This window comes from Oncorhynchus keta, chromosome 12, assembly GCF_023373465.1.
Source record: "Oncorhynchus keta strain PuntledgeMale-10-30-2019 chromosome 12, Oket_V2, whole genome shotgun sequence".
Taxonomy (NCBI): domain Eukaryota; kingdom Metazoa; phylum Chordata; class Actinopteri; order Salmoniformes; family Salmonidae; genus Oncorhynchus; species Oncorhynchus keta.
The window spans coordinates 19,021,881-19,048,956 of NC_068432.1; the positions used below are offsets into that span (position 1 = coordinate 19,021,881).

A 27,076-nucleotide genomic window follows, 5' to 3' on the forward strand; every position below is an offset into this window, starting at 1 on the left:
CTTGTACTTGAGCCAAGATTAGAGCATTGAAAGCAGTGGAAGGTAAGCATGAAAGTTTGAGTTGCATGTGAATATCCCATTAGAGGGAATGAATTATGTTGCCATAATGTTAGAATCATACACAATCCCTTGAACTACTTAAAATATAACTTATCTTATACAGTATTTAACGTTAATAAGCTATGCAGCAGTGACACTGGGTTACTAAAACGCCAGACCCCACCTGCTAACCACTACATCAACAAACATTTAATTTAGTTTGAGATCCATTTTCAGTCTCTTAGTCCCAAAGCCATAACATTATGTGCTATAGATAGTCATGTACAATGGCCTTATGAATGCACAGTGCTGGCTTTGTCACATACTGTACTCCTCTATGAGACTCCTTCATGAACATTGAGAGCAGAGTTACCTCTCTTGCTGCTGCTGCTGCTCTATTTTTGTTGATCCTATCCTCAGAAACCACATGCTCTTTCCAGTCTGCGGGGCCTATTGGTGTGGAGTGTTTTTTTTGTTGGAAAGAGTGAACGTATGTATGAAAGGGATTTTCTTGGGGGATGGGGGTTAGGTGGGATGTACTTTTAATTCAGTAGTACAGCCCAGTAGAGGTTGAGAGGTGTGTGTGATCTTGAATTAGCAATGGTGAGTGGTCTTGACATTGTGTGTGTGTGTGTGTGTGTGTGTGTGTGTGTGTGTGTGTGTGTGTGTGTGTGTGTGTGTGTGTGTGTGTGTGTGTGTGTGTGTGTGTGTGTGTGTGTGTGTGTGTGTGTGTGTGTGTGTGTGTGTGTGTGTGTGTGTGTGTGTGGCACATCACTGACGACATGAAATCGTCTCTTCACACAGACAGTGTGGTGAAGAAGGTGCAACAGTGCCTCTTCAACCTTAGGAGGCTGAATGAATTAATATTGGCCCCTAAGACCCACACACTTCTTCAGATGCATCATTGAGAGCATCCTGTCGGGCTGTATCACTGTCTGGTACGGCAACTGCACCATCCGCAAACAGCAGGGCTGTCCAGAGGGTGGTGTGGTCAGCCCATACACATTATGGGGGGAACATCTAAAGCATCTGGTTTCACAGGAAGACCAAGAAGATCACCAAGGACCTCATCCAACCTAGCCTCTAGAAGGAGGAGACAATACAGGTACATCAAAGCTGGGACCGAGAGGTTGATAAACAGCTTCTTTCTCCAGGCCATTAGACTGTTAACGAGTCACCACTAGCCGGCCTCCTCTCAGTACCCTGCCCTGAACCTTAGTCACTGAAACTAGCCGGCTACCACCCTGTACTGTACCCAGCACCTTAGTGACTGCTGTGCATTCTAGTAATGGCTCATCCTATACAACTACTGCTGTACATGCCTTTTCTATTCATATACGGTTCATACTGTCTACACACACCATTATTATACATACAGTTGAAGTTGGAAGTTTACATACACTTAGGTTGGAGTCATTAAAACTCGCTTTTCAACCACTCCACAAACTTCTTGCTAACAAACTATAGTTTTGGTAAGTCGGTTAGGACATCTACTTTGTGTATGACGCAAGTAATTTTTCCAACAATTGTTTACAGACAGATTATTTCACTTATATTTCACTGTATCACAATTCCAGTGGGTCAGAAGTTTACATACACTAAGTTGACTGCCTTTAAACAGCTTGGAAAATTCCAGAAAATGATGTCATGGCTTTAGACGCTTCTGATACGCCAATTGACATAATTTGAGTCAATTGGAGGTGTACCTGTGGATGTATTTCAAGGCCTACCTTCAAACTCAGTGCCTCTTTGCTTGACATCGTGGGAAAATCAAAAGAAATCAGCCAAGACCTCAGAAAAATAAGGTAGAGCTCCACAAGTCTGGTTCATCCTTGGGAGCAATTTCCAAACGCCTAAAAGTACCATGTTTATCTGTACAAACAATAGTACGCAAGTATAAACACCATGGGACCATGCAGCCGTCTTACCACTCAAGAAGGAGACACGTTCTGCCTCCTAGAGAGTAACGTACTTTGGTGCGAAAAGTGCAAATCAATCCCAGAACAACTGTGAAGGACCTTGTGAAGATGCTGGAGGAAACAGGTACAAAAGTATCTATATCCACAGTAAAACAAGTCCAATATCGACATAACCTGAAAGGCCGCTCAGCAAGGAAGAAGCCACTGCCCCAAAATCACCATAAAAAAGCCACACTACGGTTTGCAACTGCACATCGGGGCAAAAATTTTACTTTTTGGAGAAATTCCCCTGGTCTGATGAAACAAAAATAGAACTGTTTGGCCATAATGACCATTGTTATATTTGGAGGAAAAAGGGGGAGGCTTACAAGCCGAGGAACACCATCCCAACCCTGAAGCACGGGGGTGGCAGCATCATGTTGTGGGGGTGCTTTGCTGCAGGAGGGACTGGTGCACTTCACAAAATAGATGGCATCATGAGGGAGGAAAATTATGTGGATATATTGAAGCAAATGGTTGCAAATGGGTCTTCCAAATGGACAATGACCCCAAGCATACTTCCAAAGTTGTGTCAAAATGGCTTAAGGACAACAAAGTCAAGGTATTGGAGTGGCCATCACAAAGCCCCGACCTCAATCCCATAGAAAATTTGTGGGCAGAACTGAAAAAGTGTGTGCGAGCAAGGAGGCCTACAAACCTGACTCAGTTACACCATCTCTGTCAGGAGGAATTGGCCAAAATTTACCCAACTTATTTTGGGAAGCTTGTGGAAGGCTACCCAAAACGTTTGACCCAAGTAAAACAATTTAAAGGCAATGCTACCAAATACTAATTGAGTGTATGTAAACTTGTGACCCACTGGGAATGTGATGAAATAAATAAAAGCTGAAGTAAATCATTCTCTCTACTATTATTCTGACATTTCACAATCTTAACATAAAGTGTTGATCCTAACTGACCTAAAACAGGGAATTTTTACTGGGATTAAATGTCAGGAATTGTGAAAAACTGAGTTTAAATGTATTTGGCTAAGATGTATGTAAACTTCTGACTTCAACTGTGTATACACCTATTAATTCCAGGGTTTTTATTTATTTGAACTATTTTCTGCATAGATAGATAGATAATAGTGAAGACATCAGAACTATGAAATAACACATATGGAATCGTGTAGTAACCAAAAAAGTGTTGAAAAATGAAAATATATTTTAGATATTAGAGTCTTCAAAGTAGCCACCATTTGCCTTGATGACAGCTTTGCACAATCTTGGCATTCTCTCAACCAGCTTCATGAGGTGGAATGCATTTCAATTAACAGGTGTGCCTTGTTAAAAGTTATATTGTGGAATTTCTTTCCTTCTTAATGTGTTTGTTCCAAGCAGTTGTGTTGTGACAAGGTAGGGGTGGTATACAGAAGATAGCCCTACTTGGTAAAAGACCAAGTCCATATTATGGCAAGAACAGCTCAAATAAGCAAAGAGAAATGACAGTCCATCATTACTTTAAGACATGAAGGTCAGTCAATCTGGAACATTTCAAGAACTTTGAAAGTTTCTTCAAGTGCTGTTACAAAAACCACCAAGCGATATGATGAAACTGGCTCTCATGAGGACCGCCACAAGAAAGGAAGGCCGAGTTACCTCTGCTGCAGAGGAAAAGTTAATCAGAGTAAACTACAGCTCAGATTGCAGCCCAAATAAATGCTTCACAGAGTTCAAGTAACAGACACATCTCAACATAGGTGGGCTGTCATTGTAAATAAGAATTTGTTATTAACTGACTTGTCTAGTTAAATAAAGGTTAAATTAAAATTAAAAATAAACATCAACTGTTCAGAGGAGAATCAGGCCTTTATGGTCAAATTGCTGAAAAGTAAACACTACTAAAGGACACCAATCAGGAGAAGAGATTTTCTTGGGCCAAGAAACACGAGCAATGGACATTAGACCGGTGGAAATCTGTCCTTTGGTCTGATTAGTTCAAATATGAGATTTTTGGTTCCAATCGCCATGTCTTTGTGAGATGCAGAGTAGGTAAACGGAGGATCTCTGCATGTTTGGTTCCCACCGTGAAGCAGGGAGGAGGTGGTGTGATGATATGGGATGCTTTGCTGGTGACACTGTCAGTGATTTATTTAGAATTCAAGGCACAGTTAACCAGCATGGCTACCCCAGCATTCTGAAGCGATACGCCATCCCATCTGGTTTGCTCTTAGTGGGACTATCATTTGTTTTTCAACAGGACAATGACCCAAAACACACCTCCATGCTGAGTAAGGGCTATTTGACCTGGGATGATGGTGTTGATGGGAGCCATGACCGGCCTTTCAAAGCATTTAATGCCTACAGATGTGAGTGCTACGGGGCAATAGCCATTTAGAGAGGTTAACTTGGTGCACAGGAACTAGGGTGATCTGCTTGAAACATCGTCAATGCACTTATTGATGAAGCCGGTGACTGAGGTGGTAAACTCTGCAATGCCATCGAATGAATCCCGGAACATACAGTGCCTTGCGAAAGTATTCGGCCCCCTTGAACTTTGCGACCTTTTGCCACATTTCAGGCTTCAAACATAAAGATATAAAACTGTATTTTTTTGTGAAGAATCAACAACAAGTGGGACACAATCATGAAGTGGAACGACATTTATTGGATATTTCAAACTTTTTTAACAAATCAAAAACTGAAAAATTGGGCGTGCAAAATGATTCAGCCCCTTTACTTTCAGTGCAGCAAACTCTCTCCAGAAGTTCAGTGAGGATCTCTGAATGATCCAATGTTGACCGAAATGACTAATGATGATAAATACAATCCACCTGTGTGTAATCATGTCTCCGTATAAATGCACCTACACTGTGATAGTCTCAGAGGTCCGTTAAAAGCGCAGAGAGCATCATGAAGAACAAGGAACACACCAGGCAGGTCCGAGATACTGTTGTGAAGAAGTTTAAAGCCGGATTTGGATACAAAAAGATTTCCCAAGCTTTAAACATCCCAAGGAGCACTGTGCAAGCGATAATATTGAAATGGAAGGAGTATCAGACCACTGCAAATCTACCAAGACCTGGCCGTCCCTCTAAACTTTCAGCTCATACAAGGAGAAGACTGATCAGAGATGCAGCCAAGAGGCCCATGATCACTCTGGATAAACTGCAGAGATCTACATAGGACAACAATCAGTTGTATATTGCACAACCTGGCCTTTATGGAAGAGTAGCAAGAAGAAAGCCATTTCTTAAAGATATCCATAAAAAGTGTTGTTTAAAGTTTGCCACAAGCCACCTGGGAGACACACCAAACATGTGGAAGAAGGTGCTCTGGTCAGATGAAACCAAAATGGAACCTTTTAGCAACAATGCAAAATGTTATGTTTGGCGTAAAAGCAACACAGCTCATCATCCTGAACACACCATCCCCACTGTCAAACATGGTGGTGGCAGCATCATGTTTTGGGCCTGCTTTTCTTCAGCAGGGACAGGGAAGATGGTTAAAATTGATGGGAAGATGGATGGAGCCAAATACAGGACAATTCTGGAAGAAAACCTGATGGAGTCTGCAAAAGACCTGAGACTGGGACGGAGATTTGTCTTCCAACAAGACAATGATCCAAAACATAAAGTAAAATCTACAATGGAATGGTTCAAAAATAAACATATCCCGGTGTTAGAATGGCCAAGTCAAAGTCCAGACCTGAATCCAATCGAGAATCTGTGAAAAGAACTGAAAACTGCTGTTCACAAATGCTCTCCATCCAACCTCACTGAGCTCGAGCTAAAGGTGGGGCTACAAAGTATTAACTTAAGGGGGCTGAATAATTTTGCACGCCCAATTTTTCAGTTTTTGATTTGTTAAAAAAGTTTGAAATATCCAATAAATGTTGTTCCACTTCATGATTGTGTTCCACTTGTTGTTGATTCTTCACAAAAAAATACAGTTTTATATCTTTATGTTTGAAGCCTGAAATGTGGCAAAAGGTCGCAAAGTTCAAGGGGGCCGAATACTTTCGCAAGGCACTGTATTTCAGTCTGTGGTAGCAAAACAATCCTGTAGCTTAGCATCTGCTTTATCAGACCACTTCCGTATTGATCGTGTCACTGGTACTTCCTTTTTGAGTTTTTGCTTGTAAGCAGGAATCAGGAGGATAGAGTTATGGTCAGCGAGGGAGAGCTTTGTACGCGTCTCTGTGTGTAGAGTAAAGGTGATCTTGAGATTTTTTTCACCTCTTGTTAAAAATGAGGTAAAATGGATTTCAGTTTTCCTGCATTAAAGTCACCGGCCACTAGGAGTGCCACCTCTGGGTGAGCATTTTCTTGTTTGCTTCTGACCCAATACAGCTCGTTGAGTGCTGTATCAGTGCCAGCATCATTTTGTGGTGGGAAATAGACAGTTACGAAAAATATAGATGAAAACTCTCTTGGTAAATAGTATGGTCTACAGCTTATCATGAGGTATTCTAACTCAGGCGAGTTTCTTAATATTAGAGATTTAACCGTGTGTTGAGTGTTTTCTGTGAATTCATGTAAATTACAAAGCTCATCTACATTTCCTGCAGTATCGGAAAATTCTCAGCAACAAAAATAGTGATCAAATTAAGATCCTACATCTGTTCAGTTTTTGTTCAATCGCGTTGGTGCTATATTCACAAGTATGTGGTGATTTTGAAAAACAAAGTACAAAACTCTAAACTGATAACACTTGTAATATCCCCTATCTTGTGTTCAAATTCAGAACCTTTGATTGTGCATTCATTGGGGTTTCACACATCTTTCACCCCTGAGTTGTTCATGCAAATTCAATGTTTTAGACAATGACAATATTTAGTTTTGTCACCATTTAGTCATTTTAACTACCATTAAATCCAATAGCAAAAAGATACAAGATACACATGTCAAAACTGTTATTTTTGAAGTGCTGAATAGAATGAATAGTAGATGGTAAATATAACTTTACATTCAGTATTTGACTATAACTTGACATGCACACATTTTTTTATCATTTGTATCCACTGGCAGGTTGTGAGCATGTTGAGAAATATGTCAGTCTTACAGTTGAATTATTCTTATACAATACATACCTAGGACAAATCATCAGAAATAGTGTATTGTAAAGCAGTTGGCTAATTGTAAAAACATTTCTGCCCCATGCAACATTGTACAAGATCACTTTTATGTGACGTGCCAACTGATACAGTAATCCAGTATATCTGCTTGAAATTCATCAGCTTACAGTGTATCAATGACATTCAGATAATTATTGGAATATATTGTTATGTACTGAACATCCCAGATATTTCAGCAGTGCATTGTACACTACACTATAATTCCAAACGGTAGCACATGGAGTGAATCTTTTCACTTTGTCCTATTGAAGCACACTGGCTGATGGAGAATGATGATGTAGTATTTACAGCCACATTCACATATGATTTGATACATTTTCAATATATGTTATCTATACACTAGGCACAGATGTCAGTTTCACGTCTAGTTTGGATCTACATTTGGTTGAATTCAAGGCGAAATCAATCAAAAATGTCACCCGTCATTGGATTTAGGTAAACATTTAAATGAAAAAAAAATACAAAATTCCGTGCGGTTGAGGACTTTTTGCAAATTCAATCAGTTTTACACCTTGATTCAATGTCATCACATTGAAATGTTGGGTTGAAATTACGTGGAAACAATGTTGATTCAACCGGGTTTGACCCAATGGTGTAACGTCTGCTTCCAACTCACACCCTCAAACATGAAGATCCCCTGCACACAGCTCACTCTCCAGATCCTAATCACCTGAACACTAATCACCTGTTCACACACCTGTATGTCATTATCACACACTATTTAGTTGAGCTCTTTGCACCCTATCACTGTGAGGTATTGTTTGTTTTGTGACACACGGTGGTCCTGAGAGTTACGACTGTGTATGATAGTTTTTACCTCCCTCACTAATGATGCCTATTGTCTGATCTCCCAGACTACATTACTAGCCTTTTCCCTGCCTGTACTATTACCCTTTTGGACCCCCTGTGTATGACCGTCTGCCTGCCCCTGGACCCAGCTACCTGCCTCCTCCTGTGGTCCTTTGCAATAAACACCTGCTGTGCCCTGCACTTGAAACCAGCTCTGTCTCTCCTGTTCATTACAAGAGGGTAGGCACTACATCATTTTGATTCAATTTTGAGCTGTTTGATTAGGTGAAAGTTAATTGTATTGTTAACAAGTGACAAATCCATATCAGAAGTGAAAATTGCATTTTGAAAAGCAGCTACTTAGACTGAATATATGTCCAGTGATTTGATGCAGTGAATAACTGACTTTACAATTATTTAGATTAGTACAAACAAATACAAAGTCAGTTATTCACTGCAATTCATCTAAAAATAGCAGGTCATGTGTGAATAAAATGTAGGCATATGTGAGGTCTAATGTGTAAGTCCTTGCTTGTTCTGGCATTCAAATGGAAATGCAAAACCCATCGGTGATTTAGCACAGTGTTTTCTCCCTGGATTAGACATGTAATCTCTACATTGGTTTCAGATTATACTGACTGATTCAGCTGTGACAATTTTCGTGTTTATGTGAAAGACAGTTTTTGTGTGACTCTTCTGGCTCGTGCCAGGCTTCTCAGTCGTGGAGTTTAAAGAAGGCCAGGGGTTGGAGGGAAGAAGCATGAAAGGTGGCCATTGTTCAACGCTGTAACCATGACTAAGAGGCCCATCAGGCTGCCACGTGAGCTATCACACAGTACATTAAAGTACTGATTCATATATAGTGGCGCATAGCTGTACCAGTTTGAATAAGGCAGTTTGTTAGCTGCACGCCATAGGGATTGGACTGAGGTGTAGGCTACAGGGTGCTAGTGCCACAAACACCCTTAATATAAATACACAGTACGTTATAAGTGGACAGAGCTGCTGATTTTTAGAATACTCTTTATTCATACAGACTGAAGTTTACGTGTTTCTAATGCTTTGCGTCTGGTAATAAACTGAACAAATACAGGAAAAGGCTTTTTCTATCTGTGCACATTCCACGGCGGGCTGAGTGTCTGTGGGTTTTCGCTCCTCCCTTGTACTTGATTGATGACTTAAGGTCACTAAATAGTAAAGAACTCCCCTCACCTGGTTGTCTAGGTCTCTTTTCTTTGTACGGTGAAGCCACAAACCTGCAGACACTAGGCCCTCCATGGAATGAGTTTGACACCACTGCTGTTTGGGCTTGTTGAATGCTAAACCTTACATAAAGCCTGACTAACAATATGCTTTATCATTGCTTATAGCGAAGCTTATTTTCTTGGTTGAGGCTGTCAAATTATGACCAACATTTGCTTTTGTGTAACATGCACCAAGGACATACAGTCCTCTTCATATGATCAACATCTGTTTATAAACGCATGACTGAACCTTACTGCTGTCACTGGACTGATGTAAGTGGATGACTATTGAAATATTAAATTGGGTACTCAGTTTCTACCTAATCAGTTGGCTCCTGCTCTGGCCCACTTTAGGAGAATGGATCCACAGGACATAAATGCGTCTAATTACGACTGACAGATACCGTTGACTCTGTTCACATGTAATGGCCCTGGCCGACACTAAGCTGATCAGTCTGCTCAGGATGCACTCAGGCCATCTGCTGTGTGTGCGCACACATGTACCCTGTTCCTCTGGCATACGTGTGCGTGCACCACACAGTGATTTGAGATGTCATTCTGCCAGCTGGACAAGTGTGTCAGCATAAATGGCCTGTCCCATTTCCATGGCATTAATTCCAGGGAAGGTTGGGGGAGGAGGTTTGGCCTTTATTTGCACCTGCAACTTCCCAAAGCCAGTACAGTTGTCCTGGGCTGTATCAAAGGCTGTTTGTGATGTCATTGGCTGGTACAGCATGGGTCAAATCAATGACATTTTCATTGATATACATACAACTGAGTTTACTTCCCGAGTGTCGCAGTGGTCTAAGACACTGCATCTCAGTGCTAGTCGACACTACAGACCCTGGTTCGATTCTAGGCTGTATCAAAACCGGCCGTGATTGGGAGTCCCATAGGGTGGTGCACAATTGGTAGGCCGTCATTGTAAATAAGAATTTGTTCTTAACTGACTTGCATAGTTAAATAAAATAACAAAAAGACTATCAGCTGGACTGGCGTGTCTGCTTCAATGACTACATTACCTGGTTCCTCTCGATGGTTTCTTCCTGAGTTCCTACCTTTCTAGGAAGTTTTTCCTAGCCAGCGTGCTCCTGCATTGCTTGCTGTTTGAGGTTTTAGGCTGGGTTCCTGTACAGTACTTTGACATTGGCTGATGTAAAAAGGGCTTTATAAATACATTTGATTACAATTAATTGAAAAGCCCTGTTTCCCTATCCCAATATCAATAACTCATTTATCATGGTTTACAGACATGAGGGGGGCAGTGAAGGTTGAGTGGTTAGAATGGGGACCCATCAAAGGCTAGGGGTAGCTGCTTGGGTGGGGATGGTCGTTATGTTATTACCCTTCACTCTGTAGCAGATGGTGTTTGGGGGCGGGGGGGGCTGTAAGTTCCAGAGCCACAGCTGGGTAGAGGAGGGCAGTGAAACTGACCATGGTAACCCTGCTTTTAGTTTACAACCCCCTTGAATATAACTTTTATCAATGACTCTTACAATAGACAGTGAGGGAAAAATAGATTTTGACAGCAGCACAGAATTAAGAATGTTGCCTTTATGTAGATCTGCAAAATCCTTCCACAAAAAAAGAAACGGGCACAGACTGTTTACGTTTTCAGGCCCAAACACCAGCACCACCCGATACAACATAAATAAGATTCTTTGCAGGCCATGTGTTGACAATGGTAATTGGTAAGTCAGACAGAGCGGGCATGACACAGAGTAAATCGGTGCAAGAGGGTGAACCAGAGTAGCAGGGGTGTCCCCCTCACCCCACCAGGCACAGCCCGCAATTACCAACCCAAATTAGGGTTGGTAATTGGGCCGGCCGGCCCCTCCTGTGGATGCTGTCTGGGGGTCTGGCAGCAGAATGCTAATCCAAGAAGTGCCAAGTTAAAGCCATTAGCTGAGAAGTTAGCCCAGCGCCATCTGCACAGAGTTGATTATGGCTAGTGAGAGCCTTGCCAATTGAGTTGTCATTGTTCTCTGAAAGTACCAGAACTGGAGAGGTTACAGGACAGTCTCGCTCAGAGGCAGCATCACCCCCATAATGTCATGTCTCAGTCCCCTAGCGACATGAGCCAACTGATTTTGGGGGTGACCCCTGAGCTGTGCCTAAATAAAGATGAGCTTTGGGGAGAGAAAATGGATGGGAGGAGCGTTACACACCTGCCCCTAAACCTGTAACGGGACAGCTAGTCCTCCATTAACCCTTAGATAAACCTCTTTCCACGAAGACACACTTGGATGCACACACAGTGTACAATACAATGAACAGAGAAACTTTCACTCCTTTGAGAAAGAATAGAGGTCACATGAACACTATATACTGAGAGCTTGCTGAAATTCACCAAGCTCTCCATATTTTCAACAAATTGAAAAACAAATACAATTATATTTAAATGTGTGCATCAGCATATATCAAAGTGTAAGTAGTACATCTATGCTCTGGACTTCATCAAGTACAGGTGGTATAGTGCTAATGCTAGATAAACAACATTGGGAAGGAGAGTGGATTTCATTCCCAAGGGGGAAAACAGTTCATTTCGCACGTGATTTTCAGAGATGAGAAGTGTTGAGACTGACATCTGCTGGACATGTGGAAGTGCAGCCTCAAAGCTACCTCCCAGTATGCATGAAAGTTGGTCTGAATAACACATGGAGTAAACCCAAACATACATGGCACACAGTATGTACATGTTTCTAGGGTTGAATGGAAGTCCATAAAAAGTTGCATCACCCTGACCAGGAATGGTAAGAAATTCCTTTTCATAGACTGACTGACTCATCCAAATGAAAGGCTCTACACATGTGCAGCCTATAAACCAGTGCTGGTTGGCTTTAAAGTAGATCTGCTCAAGTTAACAACATTATGGGAAATCTGACACATTGTTGAAGGGTTCACATGCTCTGTTTATAGCTTTGGGAGACATAATATAGCTGTGTCAACTTTGAGATCAGGATAAACTGCATTGTGGTACTGAAATCTGCAGTGGTGGAAAAAGTACCCAAATGTCATACTTGAGTAAAAGTATGGATACCAATAAAAAATGATACAAGTGAAAGTCACACAGTAAAGTACTACTTGAGCTTGAGTATAAGTATTTTGTTTTAAATATACTTTAAGTATCAAAAGTACATTTAATTGCTCAAATATACTTAAGTATCAAAAGTACAAATAATTTCAAATGCCTTCTATTAAGCAAACCAGACGGCACCGTGTTTAAAAAGAAATGTACAGATAACCAGGTGTACACTCCAACACTCAGATTATTTACAAAAGATGCATTTGTGTTCAGTGAGTCTGCCAGAACATAGGCAGTAGGGATGACCACGTGTTCTCTTGGTAAGTGTGTGAATTTCACAATTTTCCTATTCTGCTAAGCATTCAAAATGTAATGACTACTTTGGGTTGTCAGGGAAAATGTATGGAATAAAAAGTATAATATTTTCTTTGGAATGTAGTGAATAAAAGTTGTCAAACATATAAATAGTAAAGGAAAGTAAAGACACCCAACAAAACTACTTATAAGTAGTACTTTAAAGTATTTTTACCCCACAGGAAATCTGTACAAAATGTTGAATTCCAGATGGCCTGTGTCATCAGGCTTGGGCTGTAGCTATAGTTAAAATATGGCTAAATAAAACTGAATCACTGAAATAGCGCATGTGAAAGGAAATTCCTGTGCAACTCTGAGGCCCTTCCTCCTGGCTGGCATGGCAGTTTCCTCTGCAGACATTCCATAATAGGCCTGGCAGAAAGAAACACCATAACAGGACTACTTAGCTTTGTCTGGCTGGCAAACCTCAGCCCTTTCCAAACTTCTTTGCATTATAAAGACTTTTACATTTTTACATGACCCCCAAGACCAAGCCACATTGTTTATTTCTCTACTCTCAGAACTGAGGTAGCTCTAGTTAGTTAGATTCCTGTACTCAGACAAGTTAGACATGTAGCTAAGGTTCGAGTCTGCTTGGCTAAACCGAGGTGTAATGTTACACTGGCAAAATACATAATTGATAATCACTGCAAGAAATAAGTCAGACCCGATGAGATATTTGAGCAAATTGTGTGTTTGTCCTACACTGTCATGAACCAGTCAGAATTTGCCAGTGATGCAAAAAGTACCCACTTGTCATACTTGAGTAAAAGTCACCCAGTAAATTACTACTTGAGTAAAAGTCTATAAGTATTTGGTTTTAAATATACTTAAGTATCAAAAGTAAATGTAATTGCTAAAATGTACTTAAGTATCAAAAGTACAAGTGTAAATCATTTCAAATTCCTTATATTAAGCAAAGCAGACTGACACATTTTCTAGTTTTTGTATTTACGGATTGCCAGGGGCACTCCAACTCTGACATTATTTACAAACTAAGCATGTTTTAGTGATTCCGCCAGATCAGAGGCAGTAGGGATGTTCTCTTAGACAATTTTCCTGTCCTGCCAAGCATTCAAAATATGAGTACTTTTGGGTGTCAGGGAAAATGTATGGAGTAAAAAGTACATTTTCTTTAGGAGTGAAGTAAAAGCTGTCAAATATAAATGGTAAAGTACCGATACCCCAAAATAGTACCTAAGTTGAACCTTAAAGTATTTTTACTGAAGTAATTTACACCACTGGAATTTGCATAATGTTGTAGGTTGAGGACTGTGGCTCTCATCGTAGACTTCATTGTTTATCATGGTTTCTTCAGTCATACCTCCAGAAGGCACATCTGTATGATTGACTAAGGAATAATGTTTTTTAAGCCGGCTGGTGCGATCCTAAGTTAGAGCAATTACATTTATCTGATTCTTGGCTGTATTTTTTTCAATAAAATATTGTAAACAGTAAAACATTAATTTACGAATCTGCGCTCGCGAATAAATTATATTGGCTATGTTGACGCGCGGCATCATGGGATATCAAAGTCCTCCCGGCGGCGCGGTGCCGCCATGTCTTCAAGAGAGAAGCGGTTAATAGCGCTTATCTCTCTCGTGGTCTGTGCTACCGCAATATTCTGTCTAGTTCTGTATTATATTCCAACGTTGCTTTACATAGCTTTCATTATTGGAGTTTGTTGCGTTGCCTGTTATTATCAGAGCGGAGAATCTCTTTACGTTAGATTAGGCCCTCATCCACGCCGTGGACTGACAATTCCACCCGTGTTGCGACGCTGGTTGCCAGGGATTGCAAACGGAGTACCCACAGCGGGAAGAGTTAGAAGTCGCACGGTCAAGGATGATGTTAGGGAATCAGTATTTACTGGCCAACGACGTTTCGATAGCGCTATTTGTCGGAAAGACGGGACACACAGTGACTCATTTATTCTCAGTCCTCGGGATATACTCATGGGAAGTTACATTGGGAAGGCAAAAAGTCCTGCCTCAGTTGTGGGGAGGCCGCGAGCGGGTGCAAGTTCGGGTGCTAACACCATCGCACGAGAACAGTTAACTTTACGCGAAAGATTGGCGCGACCCAACCAGGCTGTCATTACTCCAAACAGACGACTGTCATTCGGGGGGTGAGTACTGAAATAATATTTACTTAGCTAGTATAACATTTCGCTGACCAGCGGCTAGTTATCCTAACACATCAGCTACGTTAGCTGGTTTGCCAATGCAACGTGCTAAATTCTGAACAAATGTTAAGATTTCGGGTCATGTTGAACACATGGTGTAGTTACACGATTTTAAACTTTAAGAAAGTTATCGTAACTAGTTATCAGTAAATATAAAACCATTAGTTTTGAAATGTATTACGAAGACTTGCGGCTTTGCCGCAACGCGTCCTAGTATTCCCTCCCAAGATTTGAAAATTGTGGGAGTTGCTATCGGGCTCCAAGGGAGTGTTCCTTCCCACTCAATTCTTCATTGAGACCATACGGTACTTTGGACGCCTGAATGGCACGAGACTAGCGGTAACAATGTTGTTTTGAACATGCGTTAGCTAGCTACTAGATTAATACACTTTTTAAAGTTGTGATGATCACTGCAGTTACAACTTTTACGGATATGTAGATAAATGGTTGATCAGAGCTCCCTCTTGACAGAGGACATGTACCCTATTTTGCTACTTTAAAGTCCTTGTGTGGCATATGAAATCAGTTTAGCAATGATCTATGCCAGACAGTTTCTTGTATAGAATGCATTGACCTAAACCTGTGGCCATTGTTGTGTACAGCGAGCCCCTTGGCACTATGGGCAGGTTCACCATCACTCCCCAGCGCCACTACCCCCTCCAGCAGACGGGCACCTCTGTGGGCATCCTGCCCCCGACCCAGTGGGATGGCTTCAGAAAGAAGAATATTCTCACCCCTCGCAACTCTCCGGCAGTCCACAGTCCAGTCACAGTGAAGATCGCTAGGCCAGATCACAACACCACTCAATCCCAGTTGTAAGTCCAATTGTTCCTGTCTTGGCTCATTTTAATTCTTATATCAACATTTTTCAAGATCTGTTAGTGATAATGCAAGCAGCTTTATCTTACACTACTGTCATTGTTCTGTTGCACATTATTTGAGTGTCTGTGATGTTTGAAAACATCCTTAGCTGTTAGATGGCCCCACTGACATTTGTTCTGTAATTGCTGCTGTGTGTGTGCAGATTTGATCATTTGATCTCCTCGGGCGTCCTTAGCTCTCCAGGCCTGGGGGCCCCTGCAGACCCCTGCTCCAAGGAGACTGTTCTGAGCGTGCTCAAAGAGAGTCGCAAAAGAGTGGTGGAAGATGACAGGAGCTTCACTGCAGGGCAAAAGAGCAAAAGGAGGTATGTGACTACCACAGGATTAAATGCTGTTGTATGGAATGTACCATTGTTCTTCTCACACTTTAGTGTCTCTTTGTCTTCAAGAGCCACACAAATACCATGTCTACATCGTACACCTGCTCTTTGTTCAATTAGGCGCCATGACAGCAGTGGGAGTGCTCACTTGGCATTTGAGCCACTACTGCCCAATGGAGCTCCATCACAGCTGGTGCTGAAGTGAGTAGGAGCAATGCCTGTACAAAAAGTTGTCCGTCTCAGTGATTCAAGTCCTAAAATGTGCTTTCATTCAGTGTCTTCCTAATGTTAGAGAGATAGATATCTATCTGTAGAGAGGGATAACTCTCTAGATATGTGTTTAAATATGTGTATCTATCTATCATACCAATACTGTATCCTCTACAATCACTCCTGAAATCCTGTTTCCTCTCCTGTGTCGGCCCAGTTCTCTGAAGCGAGGGCTGAATGCTATGGTGGAAGAGTCAACAATGAAGAGGTCACGCACCTCCTCCATCAGCTCTGTGAGCTGTGGCCTGACCCCCAGCGGCACCCTGGGCTCGGTCCGCAACTCCATCCGTAGCTCCCTCAGCTCCTCACAAGGCATTACTCCGGTACCTTTTATAATTGGGATGGGCAGTACACCTCTGCTGGGATTCCTCTGAGATCAACAGCCATGAGTTCAGTAGAGGGCTCACAAGGGTTTCCATTAGCCATTAATTGCAGTTTTTAGGAATAAAATAAACAACAAGCTAATAAATAAAATTGGTTCCGGCCAAATTGAACTGGAGAAAAATAACAATCCCACTGCAAAATAATGCTGTTAATCATTGATCGACAATACCAGTCGATGGAAATACATTTGACAGTCATGCTTATCGATATACAGGTTAATATGCATCATTTAGTGGAATTGGCTTGTTTGCATTTTCATTACTCATGGTGTGTGCTATTTATCTCACACATGACAAACAGTCAATTTTGAGCGGAATATCACCTCAGACAGCACTAGAGCTGTTTCTCATATGGCTTCTTTAGCCATACCACGAGACTCATATGGATGATTGATTTTTAAAAGCTGACTGGTTTAAACCCCAAGTAAGAGCAATTACTTTTCTTCATTTAAATTTTTTTTTACATTGAACTATTGTACACAGTAAAACATTGTTGCGCAAAATCTGTGCTCATAGGGGCTCGCAAATCAATTATATTGGCTATTGTGGGGTTGGCAGGTAGCCTAGTGGTTCGAGCATGTGGCCAGTAACAGAAAGGTTGATAGATCGACTCCCCGAGCTGACCATGTAAAAATATGTCGTTCTGCCCCTGAACAAGGCAGTTAACCCACTGACAAGTGCCATCATTGTAAATAAGAATTTGTTCTTAATTCTTAACTGACTTGCCTAGTTAAATAAAGGTTCAATTAAAACATTTGAAATAAATGCGAAGCATCATGGGATATTAGACTCCTCCGGCAGTGCTACCATGTCTCCAAGAGCGAAGCGGTTCATAGCACATAACACGAGAAATATGAGCGCTATCGCAATACTTTGTCTCGGTCTATTATATTCCAACCTTTTATATAGCTTTCATTCTTGGAGTTTATTGCATTGCCTGTTATCGCAACTCTATACTCTACTCATCTAATACATTTGACCTGCATGCTATAAGTTAAGTTGCAAAATTTTGTGTAATTAAATTGTCTTGTATGCATTTGTCATGCACGTGTGATAAATAAGATAAATGACAGCCTATTTTGAGCGGAACATCACCTGAGACAGAGCTTGAGCAGCTGCAACTCCTCAGCTCATTGCTGCTGGATTGAAACGTGCAGTCATTGCGCAACAATTCTAAATGCAATCGCATTTAAGTTGTTTTGATGGCCACAATTTAAAAGGAGTTGCATTTTTTCTTAACTGTCATTCTGAACACTGTGGGTGGACACCCTAATGGGTTACGCACCCAATGAATATGGATCTGGTATATTTCTCAAATGGCCGGTAAATGTATTTTCCCTGTCACGTTGTCCACTGCCATAATTTCCTAATTGAACCCCCGGAGCTGACCTACACTGAGCTGTATTTTGTCAGAAAACCGGGGTGAGTGCTAACCTAATTTTCACATTTGTTTTAAAGTGGAAAAAAGCATTCACCCGCAGTCTCTCCCCGCTCTCCAGCCCTGGGTCGTCCCGGTCCCAGACCCCAGAGAGCGCCTCTAAAAAGCCCAGGTATTCACCCTCTCCTCCTAGACAACATTTCTAGGTTCACACCGTGTCCTGTGATGAAATGAGAGCTGCCATGGCCTTTAGCTGTGTGTGACAGCTTTTTTCTGCGTGTCAGGGAAGAGGACGCTCGCTCACCCAGCTCCGTGTCCTTGGCGAGGTCTGACAAGACGTTGACAGACTCAGCACCAACCACTGGTTAGAACATGTTTATGATGCGTATTCCACTATTCAGGTTCAGGGCTTAAGTCACGTCTCAAAAGAGACTTAAGTTTTGATTTAAAATAACGGTAGCCACCAGATTAAATCAATGCACTGTATGTCTTGTTACAGGGAAGCTGTCTCCAGCCCCTGAAGTCCCTGTGGCTTCAGCCTCGTCAGACTCTGCCGGTAGTGGGAAACGGAAACGTAAGATTCCGCTGGTGTCCAGCCGTAGAGGAGACCAAATCTCTTTGGTGAGAAATACTGCATAATAGAACATGTCCTCAAATGGGACATGTAGCTAATCATCTGACAGACAGGGAGTCTTAACGTTGATGTTGTCTCTGCAGCCTCCACCTCCTGAGTTGGGCTACACCATCACGGTGAAAGACCTGGATCAGGAGAAGAAAGCCGCTCTCAGCCAGATCAACACAGTCCTCAAAGAGCCTGGTGAGTATTGCGAATTCCCAACTTTTCTAAACCAGTGTCCCAAAAAAAAGAACAAGATATTGATTTTGGGCCATTTCTTTTGTTCCAGAGCCAGAGAAGCCTGCTCCGGTAGTGACCACATCTTCTAAGCCTCCCGTGTCAGACAACCCCACACCCACCCTGCTGGCCAGCCATCTTACCGTTTCAATGCCTGCTCGTGTGGCGGCTCCTATCCCTGTCATCAACCTAGACCCCGTCCCCTCAAATACAGTCAACACGGCCCCAACCTCCACCTCCTTCCCTGTCACCAACACCCCTGCAGCCAACCCCCTCCTGGAGTCTCTGAAAATGATGAGGAACAACCCCCTCACCAGTGCTGCTGCTGACAATCCTACAGGTCGGTTAATCACATATCAATAATTTAAAGTTGCGAGCCACTTTTGTTTGATAGTTGCCGTTGAGTGATTTTTTTTGTTTATCTGACTTGTTACTCGAAAGCCTATTTTTCTCTTGTTTTCCCTCCCGCTCTGGCTGTCTCCTTGGTGACAGCAGTGACGAACCCTGCACCACTGGTGCCTGCAGAGCAGAAGTCGAAGACCAGCTTGACTGCTCCTCAGGCCACCCTACCCTCCCTCTCTCAGCCTGCACTACCCTCCCTCTCTCAGCCTGCACTACCCTCCCTCTCTCAGCCTGCACTACCCTCCCTCTCTCAGCCTGCACTACCCTCCCTCTCTCAGCCTGCACTACCCTCCCTCTCTCAGCCTGCACTACCCTCCCTCTCCCAGCCTGCACTACCCTCCCTCTCCCAGCCTGCACTACCCTCCCTCTCCCAGCCTGCACTACCCTCCCTCTCCCAGCCTGCACCACCCTCCCTCTCCCAGCCTGCACCACCCTCCCTCTCCCAGCCTGCACCACCCTCCCTCTCCCAGCCTGCACCACCCTCCCTCTCCCAGCCTGCACCACCCTCCCTCTCCCAGCCTGCACCACCCTCCCTCTCCCAGCCTGCCAGCACCATGCCCTCTGCCTTCACCCAGGCCCTGAGCCAAGTTACCAAGGCCCCCAACAGTGTCCCCATCCTGGGTGGAGCAAGCCTGTTTGGAATGGCCAATCCACTGACTGCCCCGTCCTCATCACTGGGCCCCACCACAACCACCACCACAGAAACAACCAGTAGTAATAATCCCCTCCTGTCCTCTGTGTTCAAGCCCATCTTCGGGGCCACGGCCTTAGCCCCAGAGGGCACACCTGCTCTTCCCACCTTTAAACCCGTATTTGGAAGTGCCACAGCCACCAGTGCTTTCGGACAGCCAGCCTCCACCTCAGCCCCCTCCAATGCCAGTACGTCTGCCATAGTGTTCAGCAGGCTAACCAACAGCAGTACAGTGGCCCCAGCCACCTCCCTGTTCACTGGGCTGTCTAATAGCACCAACCCAGCCACCCCGCCATCTGTTAAGTCTCTGTTTGGAAACTGGAGTGCGCTACCTGCAACGACTGCTGCCACAACCACTGCCACAGGAAGTACCTTCCAGTTCGGCACCGCCTCCACCACAGCTCCTGGACCCACTCTCAGCTCCACTGCAGCCGCCACCACTAGCAACAGCGGCTTTTCGTTTGGTGCGATGACCACCACCTCTGCCACCACTCAACCCACCCCCTCAGCTACCACCCAGGGGGGATTCACCTTTGGCCAGCCTGTAGCCACCCAGAGCTCTACCACTGCATCCTTCGGTGGCTTTGGCATGGCCACTGCAGCCACTGCTACTGCTCCTGCACCTGCAAACCAGTCCACTTTCACATTTGGGAAGTCGTCGTTCGAAGCTCCGGCAGCATCGGTGTTCCCTGGTGCGAATCAGGCCCCGGCTGCTACTGCGGCAGCTAATCCTTTCACATTTGGGTCACCTGCCACTGGGGCCACCCCTGCCCCTTTTGCTTTTGGTGCTGCTGCCACTACGGCAACCTCTACCTTTGGGGCCACCACTAAGCTGGCATTTGGAGCCAACTCCACAGGTTTTGCATTTGGCAACACCACCGGCACCCCAGGAGCCCCTGCATTTGGCTCTGCCACCCAGACTGTCGGCATACTCCCAGCCTCCGCCCCAACTTTCTCGTTTGGTGGTGTGTCCACACAGCAGGCCCCTGCTACCCCTGCCCAGCCTGCCACCGGAGGATTCAACTTCGGCGCAGCCATTTCAGGCACTCAGTTTGGAACCTCTAACCCCACAACACAGACACCAGGCTTCAACTTTGGTTAGTAGATCTAGTATAATATAAGACTCACTCTTTTACCTATTATGATTTCAGGAATTCACTAATTTGGATCAATTCTGCATTTGGTGGCAGAAGTAGTACTTTACATTTTTGGTCAGTTCAAACAAGTTTGTCTTTTTATTTGAGTCCCTAATTGTTAATGTATTGCGGTCACATATACAGGGACGTCTACCCCTGCTTTTGGCCAGAGCACAGCTGCAGGTCCTGTCCCCTTTGGAAGCCCAGGAACTCCAGTCCAAGGATTCAGTGCTATGGGATCCTCATCATTTGGTAAGAAAATAACCAGAGCTTGTTTCTGATTCTCCCGCATTATGCCTCAAGTGTGTAGCAAAAAGCGCCTTGGAATTTGAGGTTACGGTAATTATTCAGGTTAATACTTATAAATATTCCTCAACAAATGAAGACTTCCCTGGTTGGAGAGGATCTGATGCATTGTCATATTGGCACAACATTAATGGAGTCAAATAAAGATGTATGCCGGCCTTGTCTGTTGGCTTTCCTGCATATAATTTTGTTTAAGTACAGATCCTATTTCGAAGCAGAAAACCATTCAAATGAGGTTCGATGGGTTACTCCCGGTTTTTCCGAAAAATTGGCAAAAGTCACAACCCTGCTGCTGCGGTCATCCGATGGCAGTTGCATTGACATATTCTTCAGAGGATGCTGTAATGAGAGAAATAATGTAGTCTAAGCTACTGAAACAGTCCTTTTTTTACGATATTACATCATTACAGGAGTGTTTGAATCTTATTAAAGAGATGGAGTCCAGGCAGGCTACTTTAGGAAGGTTTTTGAGTGGACATGCACTGTATGAACACAAGTATGTGGACACCTGCTCGCCAAAGATTTAATTCCAAAATCATGGGCATTAACATGGAGTTGGTCCCCACCCCTTTGCTGCTATAACAGCCTCCACTCTTCTGGGACGGCTTTGCACTAGATGTGGGAACATTACTGTGGGGACTTGCTTCCATTCAGCCACAAGCATTAGCGAGGTCGGGCACTGGTGTTGGGAAATTAGGCCTGGCTTGCAGTCGGCGTTCCAATTCATCTGGGTTGCTTGATGGGTCTGAGGTCGGGGCTCTGTGCAGGCCAGTCAAGTTCTTCCACACCGATCTCGACAAACCATTTCTGTATGGACCCCGCTTTGTGCATGGGGATTGTCATGCTGAACAGGAAAGGGCCTTCCACAAAGCACAAAATTGTCTAGAATGTAATTGTAGCGTTAAGATTCCTGGAACACTGGGCCTCCCGGGTGGAGCAGTGGTTAAGGGCGCTGTACTGCAGCGCCAGCTGTGCCATCAGCGACTCTGGGTTCCCGCCCAGGCTCTGTCGTAACCGGCCGCGACCGGGAGGTCCCTGGGGCAATGCACAATTGGCCTAGCGTCGTCCGGGTTAAGGAGGGCTTGGCCGGTAGGGATGTCCTTGTCTCATCGCGCACCAGCGACTCCTGTGGCGGGCCGGGTGCAGTGCGCGCTAACCAAGGTTGCCAGGTGCACGGTGTTCCTACGACACATTGGTGCGGCTGGCTTCCGGGTTGGATGCGCACCGTGTTAAGAAGCAGTGCGGCTTGGTTGGGTTGTGTATCGGAGGACGCATGACTTTCAACCTTTGTCTCTCCCGAGCCCGTACGGGAGTTGTAGCGATGAGACAAGATAGTAGCTACTAAAACAATTGGATACCATGAAATTGGGGAGAAAAGGGGGTAAACATTTTTTTCCTGGAACACAGTAGTGATTGTTGCAACCGAGGACAGATGATTTTTACATGGTCTGTGACTCGTCAGGTCCTGTTCTGTGGGCTTGTGTGGCCTACCACTTTGCTCTTAGATGTTATCACTGCAAAATGGCAGCACTTGGTTGACCCGGGCAGAAATTTGACGAACTGACTTACTGGAAAGGTGGCATCCTGTGACGGTGCCACATTGAAAGTCACTGAGCTCTTCAGTAAGGCCAATGTTTGTCTATGGAGATGACATTGCTGTGTGCTTTTATACACCTATCAGCAATGGGTGTGGCTGACATAGAGAAATTGACTAATTTGAAGGGGTGTCCACATACTTTTGCAGAATACAATTACAATCCTCTCTCTCAGCAAAAAAAAACAAACGTCCTGTCACTTTCAACTGCGTTTATTTTCAGCAAACTTAACGTGTAATTATTTGTATGAGCATAAGATTCAACAACTGCAACATAAACTGAACAAGCTCCACAGGCCTTTGTGTAACACTGATTCATTTGACCATAAATGCAAATCCGACGATCGCCCCTGGTGAGACACAACTGTGACTCGCCAGTGAAGAGCACTTTTTGCCAGTCCTGTCTGGTCCAGCGACGTTGGGTTGTGCCCATAGGTGACGTTGTTGCCGGTGTTGTCTGGTGAGGACCTGCCTTACAACAGGCCTACAAGCCCCCAGTCCAACCTCTGTCAGCCCAAAAAAAATATTTACTAGCAAGCAATGAAAACATGCGTTGTATAAAAGAAAGTCTACATGTCAAACAATTTTTATACTGAAGTGCCACAGCCCCGATCATCTAGCGGATTAGCTGCTCCAGCATCAAAGGAAAGAGGCAGAGACATAAAGTTTAATAGCTAGTGCAACCCCCCACTATTAGGTGAAGTTCAGAATTTGAATTTTGAGTTATTTTATTTTCATGGTCTTCCATAAGTTACAGTAATTCAATTACCATCACATCTGTATTTATTTTTGACTCTGAGAAGCTGTGGTGGTTCTAGTCAACAGCCAGGTGCATTTTTGTATTGACACACTAACTCCTCTCTTGTTCTTTGTGACCAGGCTCTCCATCAGCTCCTTCGTTCTCCATTGGCGCTGGCTCCAAAACATCAGGGGCGCGCCAGAGGCTACAGGCCCGAAGGCAGCACCCCAGGAAGAAGTAGCCTAGCCAGGTGTGGTAGCATCTGGCATAGCCTGGAAGCCCTTACCCATTCAGCACTGCCATGACATCCTCCAGAGGAGCTGAACTGATACTTCTATGGCTAACACATTGTAACCCCAGTCAGACCCAACAGCCATCCCTAGCTTTCTGTTCCCCTGGCTGGGCTGGCCCCCTTTGTGGTACAGGGTTAGCAGAGGAGCACACCCTCCAACTACCGGTAGGATGTCTACCGCTCTACTGATTGTGTAGCCACTCCCACAGTGAGGAAAGGAAAGGGGGATATGGAGACAAAACGATAGTGTGTTATACTTGAAAGAGAAAAGACTATTGAAATCCTTTAGACTTTGAGGGAAGCATATCCAATTTTTAAAAAACTGTCCCAGCTTTTACGCCCGTTTCATGACATGTTTTTGACAGTTGAATCGAGACGCGTGCTTACACTTGTTTTTCGTATGAAATTCTAAGCAGGGCTGTGTTAACGGCTATACAAGGGCTGAACGTGTTTTTCTGACATATGCCCACTGTCAGAATGGGGCTCACGTATAGTATAATTTGTGGATTTATCCATCTGTACATGTTAACCATACTATATAGGAGATGTTGACCGTTTTGAGATAATGAATTGTTTATTTTAAATTTTAAAGACATTTTTAATTTGGGTTAATGAAGACTGGTATGTGGCATCTCTGCACTAGTTAGGTTTTGAATGAGTGCTTTCTGTATTGGTCCCAGATATGTCCTTTTATTGTATAGTATCACAGACACTGGGAAGCATTCCTGCAATGTAATTTTTATACTTGTTTGATCCTAAATGACAGAATAAGGTAAACAACAATAAAATCCTTTATCAGAATGCCATCATGGGATCAGTTAAACATAACACATGTAAACATAATGTGGAGTTTCAGGGTAGTAGTCATTAATGGGTCAATATTGTGTTGGTGTAAATAGGTTACCCTGGACTTGTGCTGAAAACCAAAGCCAATACTTAAGGTTTGACCTACAAAATAATCTCTTCTACTGCTTAGTCTAGGACAAAAAGGACCCATGAAAGGTATCTCATTTTCCCCACTACTCCTGCTCTCACCATAGTGGGGGCATTCAAAACAGATCTGGGGACTGGTTGAGAATCTTAGAAAATCCTTCATTTTTGTCTTGAAGTAACTTCTCCTGAGGATTGTATTACATTGGCTGGGTAAAAGCAAGCTGCTGTACTTTCCACCTATCCTAACCTATGTATTACTACAAGAAAGTAAGGATGCATTTTAAACGTGGTTATTAAGAGCAGGTGTGCTATGGGAGGGAAGGGTAACGTGGTCCTGGAGAGCCATAGGGGATGGAGTCTTCCCCAGCACTGAACACAGATTCAACTAGTCAGTCTTGATTGAAGACCCTGCTTGATCACAAACATCTGGGCATTGTACCACAAGACCCCATGCATCTGTATACTATCAAAACCAAGATGAGTGCATTTATAAGATAATTGAATTTGGAGTGTACATGCTCCCCTCTTAAGCGTTGCAGATAGCCATACTTTACGTGCGCCTTCAGCAGTCAAACCGCTTTCCCCTCCCCTGTATGATTCCCCTCAAGTCTTTTCTGGTGTTTTTAGCTTGTTACTATTTTTGCCTCGGTGAGTCTGGCTTGGAGGAAGTAATGTGGTGAATGGCGGCATATTGCTAGTGCCGGACGTGGTTTTACCCGCACGCTCAATGGGTGATGTTCTGAGTTTTGTTGGGACTTTTTAACAATTTATTGATGAATGTGTTTGAGTGTGACAATACAACTGGATTAACAATGTGCACAGCAGGAGAGGTGTTCTTTTCATTAATGCTGGATCAAAACTCAGGACTAAAGGAACTGGAGGGTAATTGTCTTTCAAGTCAAACCTAACCTCTTTGTGCGCTAAACATGACTAATCATGTAGGTTAAAATTACCTCGGGTGTTGAATCGGTTCTTAATTGGGCCGCCCCTCTTGAGACAGAACTAGGATTTTGAATACAAATTTTTAATCGGAACCTCTCCTGGTCGAGCCAATTAGGCTAGTTATTGTGAGGTGTGTGAATGTGTGTGGGGGTCCTGATTTGGCTAAATATTGTCAATGTACACAACCTTTATTTTTGTATTAAGGCAGGTTGCCTTTTAGAATTCCTTCAAGCTTGGCTCACTGAGACAATTGGTCTAGTTTATAGAATTTTTCAAGTTAAGGTTTCCTCAACCGTAATGAAATTGTGGAATAAAAGCATCTAAAAGTTTCCCTTTGTAAGAGCTCCACTTTTTTATAGGAGCGCATACTGGGTCTGCTACTGTATGGGTACTGTAAATGAATGCTGTCTGTCTGATCATTGTGTACAGTACAAGCCTGACAAACGTGAATTGTGTTGCTTTACACTTGAATGAGACTTGTGGCTTTGTGTGTATAGAAAGACTGACTTGAATGTGAGTTTATTTTTGCTGGGACTAAAGTCCCCTGTTCATTCTTTTAAATTATATTTTAATGTATGATACATGTTATACTTCAATCCCTTTCTAAAACAATTGATAGCACCCCACCTCAGTTATCTGGAAGTGAAGTGAGATCAATGAAGTCTGCCCTGTGGTCATTTTTGACTGACAGCTTTTGAAAGAAGGCTGTTTTTGTTTTGCTCAGTTTACCAGGCTTGTTTTTATTTCTTGTGATATCTGCTTACGACAGATGGGTGGACAATGTGCTGAAGGTCAACTCAAACCATATTGAATGGCCTGGCCACCTTGTTTGTTCCCATAGACAGGACTTTATAATTGTCTTATCTTGTTGGTCCAGATTTTGCGTATGCACGAAACATTTGAATGTAGTATATTTAACCAGTCACACTTTTGTGCTTTACCCATTTGTAAATCAAACAGTCATTTACCCTTGTGCAGAGCTGTGTAAATAAGTCATGTTTAACATTTGGACTTGTGGATTTAATCAAGGACCAAGGCTTTACCATGTGTTTATTTTGTTGAAGCTTCAAATGACTGACTTTATAACATGGAAAGTGTTCGGGCTGGATGTCTTAAATTGAGTGTTTGAGAGGTTTGTTACTGTGAATGGGAACGCAAACATCGGCTCACAATGGGCAATTCGAGAGGAGAGTAAATGTGCAGACATGGGCAGCGTATTATAACATTCTCCCCTCTGCTCATGTCTTAAATGTACTGTTTTTAAATAAAATGTGTTAGATCTT

At 43.4% G+C, this 27,076-nt stretch overlaps 1 protein-coding gene across 3 annotated transcripts; it reads left to right on the forward strand.

Moving 5' to 3' along the window:
• Nucleotides 1-14,017: 14,017 nt before the first annotated feature.
• LOC118391075 (nuclear envelope pore membrane protein POM 121-like) lies at nt 14,018-26,122 on the forward strand. Of its 3 annotated transcripts, none has more exons than XM_035782069.2 (13): nt 14,018-14,616; nt 15,276-15,488; nt 15,698-15,859; nt 15,995-16,075; nt 16,302-16,467; nt 17,986-18,077; nt 18,190-18,269; nt 18,405-18,526; nt 18,623-18,722; nt 18,811-19,098; nt 19,251-20,948; nt 21,132-21,239; nt 23,767-26,122. In XM_035782069.2, the coding sequence occupies exons 1-13, from the start codon at nt 14,048-14,050 to the stop codon at nt 23,865-23,867; spliced, it is 3,780 nt and encodes a 1,259-aa protein (XP_035637962.2). In that variant the 5' UTR covers nt 14,018-14,047; the 3' UTR covers nt 23,868-26,122. The 3 variants fall into 3 exon arrangements, with proteins under 3 accessions (XP_035637962.2, XP_052313770.1, XP_052313771.1); XM_052457810.1 differs by having other exon boundaries at nt 19,254-20,948; XM_052457811.1 differs by having other exon boundaries at nt 15,731-15,859.
• Nucleotides 26,123-27,076: the final 954 nt, after the last annotated feature.